General features: G+C 47.9%; 1 protein-coding gene across 1 annotated transcript; it reads right to left on the bottom strand.

Moving 5' to 3' along the window:
• Window positions 1–205: 205 nt before the first annotated feature.
• On the bottom strand, window positions 206–9265 carry LOC135390076 (spidroin-1-like). The gene is made up of 2 exons (XM_064620086.1): window positions 9136–9265; window positions 206–2550 (listed from the first exon to the last, which is right to left on the bottom strand). The coding sequence occupies exons 1-2, from the start codon at window positions 9145–9147 to the stop codon at window positions 1162–1164; spliced, it is 1401 nt and encodes a 466-aa protein (XP_064476156.1). The 5' UTR covers window positions 9148–9265; the 3' UTR covers window positions 206–1161.
• Between the last annotated feature and the right edge of the window lie 8429 nt (window positions 9266–17694).

Genomic DNA, 17694 nt, shown 5'->3' on the forward strand with positions numbered 1-17694 from the left:
GATGGTCTGAAATGACAAGGACGGTGCCCAGCAGAAGAAATCTCTGTTCGACATATCGGCAGCTCTCGTCTTGAGGCTTTTCCCTACACAAGAACTATGTTTATTACATACATGTCGGTTAATATACTGCGACCTCGCTATGAAGGGAGTATTGACAGTTAGTTCTTTGTTACGCACTGGATTCATGGATAAAATATTTCATCATAGAAATGCATTTTATTTCGTTTAAATAAACAAGAGATCACTCGGACATAGACTGACACTCGAGTAGGAACACATGTCATGTACAACACACTTTATGACCGCAGTGTATTTACAGCGCAAGCAAAACAATGCATGTCCTACAGGTATGAGGAAGTGACGGCAAACGTCCCTTTCATGGTCTGTTTTATCTATTCAAAGTACCAAACTGATCGAATAGCCTGAGTATGTAAATATCAAGATGAACTTCACACATCATAATAATATTGGGAATCAAAGTTCGACATAGTACAGCGACTGTGACACATTCGGTCTGTTGAAAGGCTTCGCTAGATTTTGTCTCAATATTTATCATAATATACTTTGAGTTTCAGGTGTGATCGTTCATCACGAATTCCCTCTTCTTTTGGCACGCGCTGTGGAGAACGATGCCCACTTGTAGACAATTAGCTGAAGACGCCATTTGAAGACGCCTACTACAAGGGCCAGCAATTTTGCACACCAAATTCTTCACGATGGTTCGCCAGCTGTACAACAGGACACGGACAGAAAAAGGGGGAAAGAAAAAAGAAGTAAAGCTGAAGGCACAGGGGAAATTAAGTACCTAGCCCATTCACGTTCTCACGCGAAGAGCCAGTACTATTGCTTCTGTGTTGTTTCAGCGAGACAACAAAAAGGACAACACCTGTCTCGGTGTACGAAATCCAAACCGTAAGACTCGAGACAGGGAACGGAGGGCAAGGTGTATACAAGGCTGCTAGTACCCCGTTGCTCACTTCCAACATACTCGGCTTATTCTTACCGTTACCCAAACAATCGTTTCAAGGCACACATTTTCCCCACTCATTATATAAATATTCTACAAAAGGTATCAAAGAAAACACCACGAATGAGCGCTGCACGAACTTCGCCATATCTTCTCTAACATCTCCATAAGGCACCCTTGAAGAGTGGCAGATCTTACTTAGACTGACGATAGTGTCCTTGTTGTGGTTGGTAAGAGGCGCCTTGCTGAGCACCACCGTAAGCTCCTGCACCAGCGAATGGGAATGGCCCGGCGGCACCGGCTCCTTGAGCTCCAGCTCCGAAGGATCCGAGGGCAGCACCGTAACCACCGGCAAGAGCAGCGCCGAAACCACCAGCGTTAGAAGCAGCGCCGTAGCCTCCGTCTTGTGGGGCGCCATATCCAGCGGCGCCAGCACCGCCGTAAGCTGCTCCCTGTGGGGCGCCGTATCCTCCAGCAAGGCCGGCTGGAAGACCCTGAGCACCGTAGCCCTGATGTCCTTGCTGTGCGGCGTATGCGGCGCCTTGGTTAGCAGGGCCGAAAACGTTAGCCCCAAAAGATGGAACCTGTCCAGCGCCTGGTGCGCCTTGCGCTTCTCCACCGTAACCAGCAGATGGAACAAATCCGCCTTGGCTCAAACCAGCGAGGGACGGCACACCTTGCGCTCCACCATAAGCACCTCCTCCGAGCGCTTGCTGTGGAGCAGCGAAAGCCTGCTGAGCAGCTCCGGCACCACCATACCCTCCTTGAGCAAAAGCAGCTGGGAAAGCTTGTTGAGGAGGAGCTTGTTGAGCGTAAGCACCTGGTTGAGGACCAGCAAAGCCTCCTGCTCCACCGTACTGAAGACCACCAAGAGCTGGAGCACCACCGCCGTAGGCCTGTTCAGTAGCACCTCCATAAGCCTGGCCAGCACCTCCATAAACCTGGCCAGCACCAGCACCTCCATAAGCCTGGCCTGCGTCAGCACCTCCATAAGCCTGGCCTGCGCCAGCACCATAAGCTTGAACAGGAGCTCCACCGTACGCCTGGGCACCTCCGGCACCAGCGCCAGCGTGCTGAACGGCATTGCTAATACTAAAGGGACCAGCAGCTCCAGAGAAACCGGTAAACTGAGGAGCCTGCTGAGGTGCTGGTTGAGGAGGTGGGTTGTAAGCTGCGGGAGCCGGTGCTGCGTAAGCTGGACTGTATTGTTGAGCTCCACCTGCGGCCTGGGCACCGGCATAAGGGCTGCCATGGCCGTAAGGCTGATCTTGGATGGGTGGTGGGGAAGGTTGGTATTGAACAGCGGCTGCTGGTTTAGCAGCTGGTTGCTGAAACTGCTGACTCACGCTGATGTGAGCGTAGGGCTTCTGGAGCCCGCCGCTGCCACCGGCCGCTTTGCCTCCTGGGCTGCCGCTGCTGACGGAATACGAGAACCCATCCTTCTCCTGGTTGAAGTCGATCTTGGTGCTTCCATCAGGGCCGACCTTCTGGCTGTAGGAAGGGGCCAAAACACCGAGACCGATGGAGAACGGAGCGTCCTTCTCCTGGGCAAGGGCTACGCTTGCGACGAGGAGGATAAACACCTGCATCGAAGCCGAAGAAAATACAGAATCATTGTAGAGTGTTACACTACATCACATCACATGATCGGCCCACGTGCTGCACACAAAAAAAAAGAAAGAAAAAGAAAAGAAAACACTTTGTATATCGCGTCGCGTCTGAATGGACATATGGTGACCACTCTACGGTGCAAAAGGCGCAAGGCACCAGCCTTGTAACACTTTCGACATTCCTTATGGAACACTCTAGACAAGGCAGTCGCACGTCATTTTGGAATGTGACTAGCTTACGCGATACGGTAGAGCTATTGTTCCGCTGTGCCGCGCCCTCGCCAAGTAAGTCATAGTTATAAGCCTTTCTTTTCTCAGTCCCTCGCTCCTCAATGGCTAGAAGATCGCATAGAAAAGTAGTGAAAGCCGGGTAAGAGATGAGGGAGTTATTAGTTCCGAATTAGGCAGTTCCGAGTTGCTTTTGTGTAAATATTGTGCTCATTGGATGCTGATGTAGGCCCCATGAGTGCAGGAAAGACCATTCATATATGCTTTTCCAACAATATAGGTAAATCTTGGACCTCTTCAGGTATCGCTTTTGATTTCCGAGAGAAAAACCTCATTTTACGAGCCTCCCGCGGGATATGCGGAGGGATATTGGGAACACTGGTTAGATCAGCCCCACACAAAGTTCATAATCTTTCACCGAATCAAGTTTCTACACAGTTAAAACAATCTTCGCCGGACAACGCACCACTAGCCTACCGTCATCCCGAATGACATCGTACTGGAAGCGTACGCGGTGACAATTATGCAGTCATGTTTATTGTCGCAAAAAGGCGCACGCCCCACGCTTTCACAAATCAGGAGTAACGATGCTGTCGTTCTGCGCAATGGCAGGCCTTCAGCATGTTATGTGGATCAGTCCAGTTTTAAGACTGCCTCTTGGAGAGCTTGTAACGCAGGCTCACGATTAAAATCCCTGTTTCATTCTGTTTCTCTATTTGTCTTTCCCTTCCCCACCATTGCAATTCCCGCCTCCACTAATGCCCTGCATAACTTTGCATCCCTGTCCCATATTCCGTGTCGAGAGAGGTCTGCTACCGCTGCATACAAACCACCTTATACATCGGTATACATCCGTCTTATACCCTAGTCAGACGGCAAACTACCAGTTCCCGTTGCACAGTGGTTAGGGTGGTCGCTTTCGACGCCGAGACTGGGAGGCGACACGGGTTCGAATCATGTCACCGGCTGTGCTGTCTGAGGTTTTCCCTGGGTGTTCCGAAGACTTTCCAGACGAATGTCGGCACAGTTCCCCCTGAAGTCGGCCCAGGACGCATACTAACCCCACTGTCTCCCTCTCCTTCCTGCTGTCCTCTGTCCATCTGTCCACGTCTGTACGCCGCTCATAGTCACAGTTGCTTCGCGGCGCTAACACGGAATTAAAAAAAAAAGACGGCAAAGTTGAAAGAAAGAAAAGACGGCAAAGTTGAACTAGTTGGGCTACAGGTGAAGTAAGGGCCGTTAGCAGAACGGCCCTTACTTCACCTGTAGTCCAACCATCATTTCGAATGACATCGTTCTCTGCCCTGATTTGTTGAAAATGGGAGGCGTACACCTTTTGTGACAATTATGCAGTTCATAATTGTCGCAAAAAAGGCATTGTCGCAAATCACGACAGAGAACGAGCTCCGGCACCACCATACCCTCCTTGAGCAAAAGCAGCTGGGAAAGCTTGTTGAGGAGGAGCTTGTTGAGCGTAAGCACCTGGTTGAGGACCAGCAAAGCCTCCTGCTCCACCGTACGAGAACGAGGTAACTCCAGAGAACGAGGTAATTCGAAATGATGGTTGGGTTACAGGCTATGTTACGGCCGTTCCGCTAACGGCCTCAACTTTGCCGTCTGGGTGGTGGTGGTGGTGGTGGTGGTGAAAGGGCTTGCCGTTGTCGGCCTCACGTAGGTGGGCAACGTCACGACTGACGCCCTGGGGGAATGTGCGTCCTGGGCCGACTTCTAAGGGAACTGTGCCGACATATGTCTGAGAGCGTCTGAGGAAAACCCAGGAAAAACCCTAGACAGCAGAGCCGGCACCGGGATTCGAATCCGGGTACCTGCCAGTCTCGACGTGATAGGGTGGTGGTGGTGGTGATAGGGTATTACACAGTACGTGCACCTCTAATCTAGCGACAGCCATCGAGCATATCGGTGCATAACTCTGTCACGCTGTTCGAACCAAAGCATGCCGTTCGCGTGATGAACCATTTCCACATCCACGAATAGACCCGAGTGATTGTGAACTGACATTTCCCGCAAGCTATAGTTAGGGTAAGTTTTCCGACATATTCGGCAGTACACTTAACTAGGTGAAGCACGCCTTCCAGCACAATGTGGCTTTTTATACCCGCTTACTTTGAGAAAATGCCGCGGTTCATTTAAAATAGCCATTTTGGACCTGGCACTTGAGCTGCTAGACCGGATGCGAGCGATACGCTCCACTCAGGCATAGAAATCATTCAAACGGAAAGCTGTCTCTCGCGCTTCACTTCGTTCAGGAAGCTTTCTGTGGTTGGCGTCAAATTAGTTTCACTCGGTGTATTTCGCTTTGCCATGCACTGGGCATTTCGTATTCGTTCGTTTCGGTTTGGTAGCCCCAGCGGAACATGGTTGTTGGCTTCCGGGGTGTTTCACTTTTGTGGCCAAAGTATAAGAAAAAGAGGAACTTCACAGCTTGCTTGAACTAGCCTAGCGTTGTGTTGATATCTCACTGACTCAACTGACTATCGACCGCAATTTAGCGTCGTTCATCACCTCATCACTAGGACACATCTCATCCTGCGCATTGTGCCTTGGGTTAGTGGGCCGCACCTCATGTGGCGAATTTTCCCCATTCATCATCATTAATTTATCTGTTGTTTTTGTTGTTGAACTAGTTTACCACACTCTAAAAACATCACTTCACCGCATAGCACGCTGTGTGCCAACCGTTGCCAAGAATGATAGGGTTGTCGCTTCTAATTCGAAGAGAGAGAGAGAGGGGGGTGTACGCCTTTTTGTGGCATTTGTGATATATCCAGATTACCACAAAAAGGCGTACGCCTACCTCTCTCTTCGAATCAGAAGCGATAACCCTATCATTCGTGGCAATTGTTGGCGCACAGCGTGCTATGCGGTGAAGTTCTGTTTTTAGAGTGCATACTTGAACTTCAAGCTTGCGATTGTCCCATCCCGCAGTTAGCAATACAACTCACACCATAACGGCTCTGCATCTACACTCTTAGCAACGATCTTCACCGCATAGCACGCCTCTAGCCAACCATCATCTCGAACGCTATCGTTATCTGCCCTGATTTGTTGAAAACGGGAGCCGTACGCCGTTTTTGTGACACTTGTGCTGTTCATACCACAAAAAAGGGGTACGGAGGCGTACGGCTCTCGTTTTCAACAAATCAGGGCAGATAACGATATCGTTCGAGATAATGGTTGGGTAGGAGCGTGTTATGCGGTGAAGTTCATTTTTAAGAGTGTAGCGTTGCGTGGAATGGTACAGTTATCGCTTCTGATTCAACACTCTTAAAAATGAACTTCACCGCATAGCACGCTCCTAACCAACCATAATCTCAAATGATATCGTTATCTGCCCTGGTTCGTTGAAAACGGGAGGCGTACGCCTTTTTTGTGACAATTATGAACCGAATAAGTGTCACAAAAAGGCGTATGCCTCCCGTTTTTAACAAATCAGGGCAGATAACGATATCATTCGAGATAGTGGTTGGCTAGGAGCGTGCTATGAGGTGAAGTTCATTTTTAAGAGTGAAGGGCAGAGCGGTGAGTACACGTTCTTGTGGCAGTTACCATTTGTCGAAATTGACACAAATAAGCGTACGGCTCCCATTTTCAACAAACTAGGAAAAAGAACGGTATCATTGTGATGGTGCCGTTGTGAATGACGTGACCATAGTTATGCTGATGAAGGTAGTGTCTCCTTTTAGTCATAATCTGCTTTGAGGAAAGTGCTGGGCGCACGCCTTTTTGTGACAATTAAAACGACTGCATAAATGTCATCAATGCATAAATGGCATTTGGGATGCTGGTTTGGGATTCTCTTAAAAATGATGGTGGTGGTGGTGATGGTGAAAGGGCTGCTTAAAAATGAACTTCACCGCATAGCCTGCTTCTAGCCAACCATAATCCCGACTGACAAATTTCTCGCCCCTGATTTTTGACGGACTGGAGCCGTACGCCTTTTTTGTACCGTGAGGTTCATTTTTAAGAGTGTAGGAGCGTGTTATGCGGCAAAGAGTTCTGTTCGGCGGATGTTCAATGAACTGAAATCGTAAGTCTCTGACGACCTGCATTGTCTTGCTTGCTATGTGAGCCGGTGCATTGTCCTGGAAGAGGAAAACACCTTTCCGCAGTTTCCCGCGCCGTCTGTCTTTCAGAGCCTCCTAACCGGCAGAACAAGCTACAGCAGTATGCTGCATTAAGTGTTTCACATTTCTGGAGATAGTCACCCCCAAAACTCCTGCCTTGTCACAGAAAGCCGTGGCCATGACCGCTCCCACTGATCGTCGAGTCATGAATTTTGTCTGCCTCGCGGAGAACCCGAGATCCAACATCCCATGGACTGTCGCCCAAGAAGAGTGTCTCTCGAAGACTCAAAATGCTTCCAAGGTTTCTGCAACCCCAATGACATACCTACTGCTACAGTTAACACGGAAAGCTGGGCGAGTTTGTACATACTCAAAACAATAAAGCGCAATAGTCTGATCCTTCTTGTTCTCGTTGTTGCCCTGTATCGTTTTGAATACCTACTGCGTTATCTGGATATGCCTACAAGGTCCCCACAATTGTTTTTTGGCCGAGATTCTCCGATCAGCCAAAACGACACAGTCAACAAGTTCTGGTGTTGACAACGTTCGGATGTCGCCGTGATCTTCCGGCATCACGGTTGATACGAGCAGGATGGGCTACTTGTCACTTAATGCTTGCATCATGCAATCACAGGTTTCCCTTGGAGTTTTCTTCTGCAAGTACAGGAACTTCATGACAGCCCGAAGTTCAACCTTGGCAAATTCCACGCTTGTAGCAGACATCGTTTTGTTGATTGCCCGAGCAAAACTGAACGCTTCGCGTTACAAACCTTCTGCGTCTCGCTCTTTGTGTCTACACGATGACGAGATCGCGTTCGTATATTTGAAGTGGGTTGGGCCGATAACTTCTCTGCACGCCCTCAAATTTATGTTGTTGTTCTCTCACCAGCACAACGTATAACCAGAAAAATATTTCCGAACGTGTTGTTCGGGAATTTTACATGGAGGAGAGGATTTTAACTTGATTTTCCCTCTCCCAAATGCATTACCAAAGGCACAATATCAGGGGTTTGAACCCCTATGACCCCCCTCCCCCTCCCATATTCACCAAAATTCTGTCGTGTTGCCTCCTCTTCCGTCCGCCGTACGGCCCGTTCGTTGGGTACACTGGCTCCCCCATTCTACACTTTTAAATACACGGGGGGAGCATCGGAAATCAATGTGCGGGAAGTAATGTTTGTATCCCTCACATTTCTACCGTCCTCCGCCGGGATTGAACCCGCGACCTTGAGCTCAGCAAGCCAGCACGTTACCGACTCAGCTACCGAGGACGACAACTTTTTCAGCAATTCGCACTTCGGGTGTCCCACGGTGTTTCCAGTTCGGTAGCTAGTCATGAGCTCACCTTGCCTCGGAAACGTCGTATATTCCTTAAGAGTAGCTCACATATGACAAGTGCAAGTTCCAAAAAAGTGAAATGCATTCTAATCGACCATCCTAATCGACTGGACTTCTACGGTCTAACTTTCTTCTTCACTTCTAAAACCTACAGACTATTATGGTAACATTTTCCGCAAGAATCGTCGTTCTTACTCTGGAAGGAGGAGGAAAGCTTGCAAAAAGGAAAGAAAGAAAAGGAAATCAGAAATCGAAAGAAAAAGAAAGCTGCCTCAATGATCTGCGCGCAAGAGCAAACTTCGCAGTATACATCTCGCGTAACATAACCTGTTAAAATGACACAATCAACTGGTACGGTCACATCAAGCGCTCTTGAGGTAAGGGTCCAGTTTTCTTACAATAAATACCGGGTAAAGCATAAATTGTAACACTCGACATCTGACAATAAGCATCCAAAGTGTTGGATGGTGGGGGTGGGGGTGGAACCGCCTGCTGTATAGCCGGCCACGCTTAAGCGGGCAACGTCACCACTAAGCAGGGGGATCGTGCTTCCTGGGCTGACTTCACCGTTTGAACTTTCTCTCTGCCTACCAACCGCCTGCTGCACTTCACAAATCGCTTGTTCGTGTTGCGAGCACTATACATAACCGCTATCCCGTCGTATGGAGGCTATCCAAAACTTCTTATAGTTCCCGAGAATGCCTTATTCTGCGGCATACGTAAAATTACTTCAAATAACCCGGTTCCCCCAAAATCTTGCCGTTGCTGAGGTACTGCTAGAAGTTCCCTTTAGTTTCGTTAACAAAACAAAACTCGAGCTAAAATGTTTGTCGGCAGGAGTTCGCAAATGGTTAGATTTACGTCTCCTCCTCTGACTCCTCAATCTCATCCACAATTCTTGACCCACCGGTATCCTCATGGCGACGATCGGTTAATCCCAGTAGACGACAGGTCACACAAAACACACACACACAGTGGGACTGAGTGAAAAAAAACTTTCGCCGGACACCAGGGGCGAAAGCTTTTATAGCGGGCGAGGTACACGTCCAGCCCTCGTCTTTCCGCGAGTCGTTTTCTGACCTAATTCCAACACCTCCTCCCTCACCCGAGAGGAACGCTTCATTTCCTTGCAGACGACAGGTGCTCGAGTTGAAGTGGTTTCTGCTTGCTACCTGGCCTCCCGTGGGTCCGCGTATGGGTGAAGCCGATGTCGCGATAAAGAAGTCTAGTACAAAAATTCGGAGAATCATTGTCAAAAACGTTGCTGCTGTTTGTGAGCACCAGATGACTATAGAATGAGTCTGGTAAATAGGCATGCGATGCTGTTGGAACTGTGTATTGTGTGTTGCTCTGGGTTGACAAGCAACAACCTTTTAGTCTACGCCGTCAACATGAACTGCCTGTCCGCTGCTTCATGTACCTACGTACGTACCTTTAACGCGCTCAGAGTTATTGCACAGTGCCTGAGCCGGATGGCCGTTTCTTTTTTATAAAGACTTTTCTTCTGATTGGTCATCCTGAACACCGCCCTGACATGGGGTCAACGTACTGACGACTGTAAAACTGTTCTCCTCAACAAATCCTCAGCCCAAGCTGAGAATATGAGCGCTGTTCTATAAGGCGGACGGAAATGTCGATGTGACACAACGAGTAATTTCCTCTTCAGAAAACGGCGCTTTCTCAACAGATGACCTCGAAAGCAACAACTTGCTCTAAACTATGACGAGAACAACTATTTTGTCACGGGTCTCTTGGTCACGAGATTCTTTGTGAAGTTCGATCAATCAAATATCGTGCGTGTATAATGAGGCGATTCTGACTGCCTTTGTGGTACCGTTACAGTATCAATGTGCCACTTTTATGATTCCGGAACGAAGACGCCTGAAGCATACATACGAAAAGGTATCGCCGTGATCTATAATATGGGATCCCGTTTAAAAGTCATGTTCAAATTTCATGCTCCCGTCCTGAGGCACTTCCCTTAAAATGTTGTTTGATATGTATAATGTAAGCCTACAGCTCACATTCAGTTGACTTCGCACTTTGCGAAGGACACATCCGAAGCGCACCAAGCAGCTTCAAAGTACTGAAAAAAAAAATATATATATATATATATAAAGAAGAAGAAGAAGAGAGAGAGAGAGAGAGAGAAAAAAAAGAAGGAAAGAAAAGAAACAGGCCCGAAAGAATAAAAGAAACTGCTCCTGGGGAGGGTCTACCTCACACTTATGACATCGTTACGAGAAGACGCCGATATCAGGTCGGCTTGGAAATTACGCTATGTCATGCGTGCTCAGAGGGAAACAGTGTGTGATCCAAGATCTACTGGTGATGGTGATGATGATAGATAGAAACAAAAAAATAGGGAGGTGAGTCACGACTAAATTGGACTGGCTACCCCAGTGCACCTGAGCTACCGAGTATCATAGACAGAAAATCACAGAATGCTTCCCATGGATTCTATCGGCTACCACATTCATTGCGAATCTAACGCTGTGGCTTCCATTGCACGACACACCCACCGTTCCTGTTTATGACGCCGATGTTATCTTCAATCTTTGCATAACACAGCGTACGCAATGTTCGAAAGGAAACGCCCGCCTCAGCAGTGCGGCTTTACTGATAGATATGGACCTGTAAAAGCAAGAAGACTTGGAAAAGGCCCCCTTAGGTGCTGCAGAGATATCAGATATTCGCCGGTAAGAAAACGGTGGCAAAGCGTCGCTTGTCCAGGTTGCAAGCGTGAAAAATGAGTTACCAGAAAGATATAAGTTACCAATGTCGAGAAGCTGCACGAAATTCGTACAAAAATATTGTGTGTTCTTTCTTTATTCATGTTCACCTGATGCAGTGGTCCTCTCAATTAGACTTTACTGATGACCTTACAATGTGAACTTAACACTCATTTCAAGAAAAGCATTTGAAAACAAAAGTGTCCTCGCTTGCGGACACCCAAATGGAATAAAACAGCGCCCCAACACCATAATTGAGTATCTTTTTTCTTGTCGGCATATACGTCAATAACATACTTCTCGTAAGCGTTAAAACTGAACGCGCTTGACACACTTTCTATTCTGTCTTCGTCCATGTGACACCACTGTGCCCTTGTGCTCTACTTCACCTATACTCACCGTCACCACCTTAATCCTTCTACTTTTTTTTTACACAAGGAAATACCATCAGATTAATAGAATCTAAGTTCACTTTCCACGGACCTTGCATATATCAAAAGATTTGTCTCGCTGATCTCATAGACAAAGTCCTCCCCACAGCACACTAGAGAATAACCTCATCTATATTCTACAAGTTCCCTTTTGTGCTCGAAATAATGTCAATGTCACCGACCTCTAAGCCTTGCCCATATCTGCGTATCGAGCGATGCTTAAACGGGAGGAACTTTGCCGGATTTGGGCTATAAGATTTAATTACAACCCACATTGGGAGGTAGAAGACTAGGTCGACGTGCAGGGCATACGTAACCAACCTTGGATAAGCAGAAGTGCGTTTCACGAGAGAGAAAAAAAGGTAGGGAAAGATCTTATAGACAGGGGGGAAAAGTACTTCAAGGTCTTTCAACCTTGTAGTGCGGTCAAAGCTGTTTCGGAACATTTCACAACCGCGATTATCTGTGCGATATGTAACAGCACTCTGAAGCATGTCGTCGTCGCCTTACGATAGGAGCCGACAGCGCTGGTCGATCGGCCTCGTAATGTCGTCAAAAGTCTAGGTCGTCTAGGGCCGTGAGATCCACAATTCTAGCAACGAGCGTTTGGCCAAATATTTCCGGAACACTGAGGCGGTCACCAAAAACCTCAGTGAAGAACAGTAAAACTAGCAAGCCAAGTAGTAGCAAGCCAAATATTGTGAAAAAATTTGGAACCCGAGAAAAGGACAGAGGAGGGACGACACGACACGTTCTCGAAAGTCCCTCCTCTGTCCTTTTCTCGGTTTCCAAATTTTTTCACCATGTACCAGCTGGCCTGCACCCTTGCCCTTTTGCCAAATATTGGCTGACCTCTCTCAACACTTAAAAACAACAACAACACTTTGTGGTTTCGCGCACTTTGGTGGTTTCGCGAAAAACAAGAATTTCATTCTTGTTTTTCCTTTTTTTTAAAATCTATCTCATTCGCATTTTATGTTTTCTTCATTTCTCGTACCATCGCAACTGGACCGGACTACCACACTTGGAGGTACCATATAATAATTTGCTGAATTCATCCGTCCACGTTTAAACATATTACCAAGCAAGATCACTGTTGAACACTGTACCTTTGCCTTGTCCCCCCCCCCCCCCCACGCACACACCTGTTTAAAATAAAACAAGATCACGATTATTAAAAGACACTATAGTACTGTTTTAAGGAGCGGCATCTGAACGTTAATGGAGCGAATGGAGTGCCGCAGAAGCAGCACTCTCGTATCGGAAACGGACCCGTATTGTTCTGCTGAGAGGAGACCGCCGTTCCATTCTGCGACGCCTAGTGACACCCCTGGCTTCCCGCCAACGGACAACCGACATTCTTCCCCCCTCTATGTTGAACAGAGTTGATCCCACGCTCGCTTTCCGCATGCCACGAAACACCTCTCGTCAAGATGCTGCATTAATCCACCGAATGCGCCTCGATGTGGCCTTTACAGCTCAGTGGCGTTACCGCTTGAGGCAAGTTGACTCTCCCACCTGCTGCCACTGTGGTGCTCTTGAGGATCTGGAGCACATTCTTCTTCATTGCCCTCACTACGAACCTTCCCGAACCACACTCTCCGAGTCTCTTCGTCAGCTGGACTCTCGCCCTTTCTCCCTATCGAAATTGCTTGGTCCCTGGCCCAATCCAGCCCAGCAACGCTCTGCGCTCAAAGCTCTTCTGACATTTCTGGACACCATCGGACTTCGATCGTTATTGTGAAGGGGCTCGTTATTTTATTCCCCCCATTCCATCCAGCAATGGGGTAGAGTATCGCCTGTGGCGATGAAACTCCCCACTCTCCAAGGTCGAAAATAAAGTTGTTGTTGTTGTTAATGGAACGATAACACAAGTACCCTGAATGAAGAAGAGACTAGGTACGTCACTGAAAAGGTTAGCCAGCTGCAGGGCTCGAACCCACATCTTCTGGATTGTCGGACCAGGGCTCTACCAATTGAGCTAAGCCTCGCGAATGTCCTGCAGCTGGCTAACATTTTGAGTGACTTCCTTCTTTCTTCATTCATTGTTCTTTGGTACCCGAGGCTTTGTGTGTTTGTCCTTTCTTCTGCGTTCCCGTCTCAGAACATCAATTTCCACTGGTACCCTGGTCACATTCGAAATGACGGGAGGACGTGATGATGATGATGGTGATGATGATGGTAGGGGAAAAAATATGGATATGGGAGTCCGCTCACCGCGGGAGGACGTGTAAAACACTAATTTCTATAGTTTATCTTTTTTTTTCTTTTGCTCTCTAAAAACAGAAAATTTTGCAACAGAACGACAAAGAAGTGCCAACCGAATCATTCGGGGCAATGGTTGGCGCACAGCGTGCTATGCGCTGAAGTCACGTCGAGACTGGGAGGTACCCGGGTTCGAATCCCGGTGCCGGCGGTACTGTCTGGGGATTTTCCTGGGCTTTCCTCAGACGCTTTCAGACATATGTCGGAACAGTACCCTTATAAGTCGGCCCAGGACGCATGTTCCCCCAGGAGGTTAGCCGTGACGTTGCCCACATCTGTGAGGTCGACAACGGCGAACCCTTTCACCACTACCACTACCACCATGTTTCTAGAGCGTATGATGTGTTCCACAATTCGAAATTTAAGCAGAACGATGTTAGCACGTTATGAGGACATTTATGTAAATACACAACTTTTCGGGAGATGAATATACGTAACCGAAACGAACAACGAAGAAGGTCCCGCAGATGCCGTTATCTCTGCGGCATCTATTCACTTCAAATGCAGGAACAAATGGCTGACTGTGTCAAGCTGACTTTGTTAAACTTAACGCTAGGATTCTGACTTCGCATATTCATTCTGCTGGTCATGTGATGTCCCGTGTGACTTGAGAGAAATCTATTTATGAAAGCAAGCACATTTCTAATAGATTTTCATGCTATTGCGTGACGGTTGCAGGATTCATGACCCGCAAAGTTTATCCGTATCTTCGATTTGATTACACTGTACCGCTCGCTAGTACTTCCGGCTAACATGAAAGTCTGTTAGCCCTGTGCTCACGTGATTGATGTGTAAAATATATGGACACCTTCACCGACGATGTAAACGATGACTCATTGTGAAGAAAACATACATATGTGATCGTCTGCGTAAGACGGTGTAATTTTCATTCCAGTTACAGAAGCGAGATTCTTGAGAGAGTGTTGGCATTGCATTTCCGTATTGAACGTATATTTTCCCCAATGTCTTCCTTGTTCCTCCCCGTTTTCATTATGATATCTTATCACGCAATAGCGGAAATGCATGGCACAAAAACGATGAAGTAAATTAAAAAACGCGAAATTTTGAGGTCAGGCCACTGAAAAATACGTATTGTGTCACACTGCCTACCGTATTCGAGTATTGGTCGTCTGTTTACATATTGTTCCATTCATCATCAATTGTTGTTGACCACATATTGTTCGATGTATTCCGAGTTTTACTGAATTTTTATGAAAATTCAGACGATTCTGTGTACAACGTGTGCAAAATCTCGGCGTTCTTTGCGTCAGGGATTTTCCCAGCACCCGCGCCCACCTAATGCTCAAACCATGCACAGACAGCGCATAAACACACACACACACACACACACACACACACACACACACACACACACACACACACACATACACAAAGTAAAATACCGTCCAGAAAGACCAAACAGGCCACAAAAGCAGCAGATATGGGCGTCACATCCTGGGACGGATCTAGGATTTTCCTCGAGGGGTCCTGCCTTGGACAGTATTCTACTACACTACCTAAGGTCAATTGAAACTCTATGTAACGACAGAAATTGAGAGGGGGGAGGGGGCTAGATCCATCTTTTGACATATGCACAGCTGCGCGCGACCGCGTGCTTTTCGTCATACGCGCGCTAACTCGCCCAAGAGTAGCGCTTTGTCCTGTCATGCCTTCACTTTTGTCTTCGTTCCGCGCCGGTAGTCTAGTATACAACAATATCAACTATCCTAATTTATTATCCTATCGAAGCATACTGGAGTGATTCAAATTCAGACGCACCAAAGTAAATTAAGAGTAATTACGCCTTCTACTCCCTTTCTGCTCTTTGCGCTCGTCTTTGTTTTGATCATCTCGCTTTAGTCTCGCTCCGACACTCACCCTGTGCTGCCAAGAACGTAAAGATACTCAAAAGAGCGTAAAGCTAGAGAGACAGGAACTGTAATAGACTACACTGTTAAAAACGATGGTGGTGGTGGTGTTGATGGCCGGAAGGCTTGCCGTTGCTTGCTGTTAAAAACGAACTACTTCTCATTGCACGCTCTTAGCCAACCATCATCTCGAATGACATCGTTCTCGCCCCTGATTTGTTGAAAGGGAAGACGTACGCCTTTTTTTTCTCTTCTTTTGTACCGCTTATGCAGTGCATCAGTAATTCACAATCTATGGGTCGCGACCCCCAGGGGGATCGCGAAGCGCCCCACAAATTAAAAAAAAATGCCACGCCGTGCCCGCTATTCTGCGTTACCAGGAAGCCCGTGGCAGAGACCCGGAGGTTTCTCATAAATGCGCTTGCATGCAGAGTACGTGACGCTTTCGATGCATCACACAGCCTCGCTTTCACGTCCGATTTCACTTGTGTACAAGGGCCAAAATCTACGTCATGAGGTCCATCCACTCCCACAGGCCACAGCGTCTGGGCCTATCGCGGTATACACGAACGCCCGGCCTTCGCGGTGCACCGCGCAGTCGCGACGCATGGCGCAGAGTCGTGTGACACAGCTGAAGTCCTCGATTATATTAAAGGACATATCTCGACTCTCAAGCTTCAGTTTGAGAAGTACTCCCCGCAAAGCCAGTTCAAGAGACATGGCAGGATCAGGGATCCATTTGGCACGATTTATCTTTCCGGGGGCTTTAGTACAGCAGACAAAGAGCAATTCCTGGACCTGGGTTGAGATTGAAGCTTGAGGTTGCGGTTTCCACGATAACCACATGACGGGAGGCAGAACCTATTTTGTAGCCATATGCGGCACTGGGTAATTTATACCGACTCCAAAGCAGCTCTCCTGTGCATTAAAAACATGGGCATCCGCGGTTCCCTTTCCTCAGTGGTGATAGGTATCCTGTGCGCCCTGAAGTCCCTACAAGATCGCTCCCACTCCGTTGCCTTTCAGTCGGTTCCAGGGCATTGCAGAATAACTGGGAACCACGAGGCCGACGCTGCCGGTGCCGCTGCACATCAACAACGGCCTTCTATGCCCATCATACTCTCGAAAGGAGGCAGAAGATCCCTCCTCAGGCATTTGTCCGATTCATGGTCTACCCTACAGTGGCAACACGACATTCCAAATAGGTCATCTTTGGAAAGTGTAGACCCAACGCTGTCATACCGGCTGCCTGCAAAGCTTCCTCGTCCCCTGAAGTCGCTCATCCACAGGCTACGTCTGAATGTGGCCTTCTATCCGTTCTATCGCTACCAGCTAGGCTGTGAGGCTAGCCCTATGTGCAACGAGTGTGGTGTACTTGCCAACGTAGAACACATACTCCTCCGCTGTCGGACCTATATCAACGAGAGGCGTACACTGCAGTCACAGCTTGTTACCCTTGGCTGCAGCCCCTTCAACTTGTTGTTGAGCATCCTCGGCCCTTGGGACACCGCGGGCCACTCCAGGGCAGCCTTACGTCATGTAGTTGGCTTTTTTGAGGCGACAGGCCTAAAGGACTCATTGTGACCCCAACAGCGCTCTCGGACATTCCCACCGTCACGATCAGGATCGCCATCGCCACTCCGATCATTCCCGTCATCTCTCATCGTCATCGCTCATCATCGTCATCACTTATCATTGTCACAACTCATATTAGGCCCCTAGCTATGGGGGTAGCTTTCCACTCCTAGAGTGGAGAACCTCCCCACTTCATCATCAGAATATACATCATGTCTATGTTGTTGTTGTAGCCATCATGTGAGGCCTAATTTTCACAAAATAGGTTCCGCCTCCCGTTTTCAACAAAGCAGGGGCGAGAACGTTGTCGTTTGGGACGATGGTTGGCTAAGAGCGTGCTAAGTGGTGGTACACCTTTTTGTGACAATTAATACCCTAGTCAGACGGAAAACCTAAGGCCGTTAGCGAACGGCGGTAACTTCACTTGTAATCCAACCATCGTTTCGAATGACATCGTTCTCTGCCCGGATTTGTTGAAAACAGGTGGCATACGCCTTTTTTGTGACAATTATGAACTGTATAATTGTCACAAAAAATGTGTACGCCCCCATTTACAACAAATCAGGGCAGAGAACGATGTCATTCGGAATGATGG

The sequence above is a fragment of the Ornithodoros turicata genome, chromosome 3 (genome assembly GCF_037126465.1).
Source record: "Ornithodoros turicata isolate Travis chromosome 3, ASM3712646v1, whole genome shotgun sequence".
NCBI classification, from domain to species: domain Eukaryota; kingdom Metazoa; phylum Arthropoda; class Arachnida; order Ixodida; family Argasidae; genus Ornithodoros; species Ornithodoros turicata.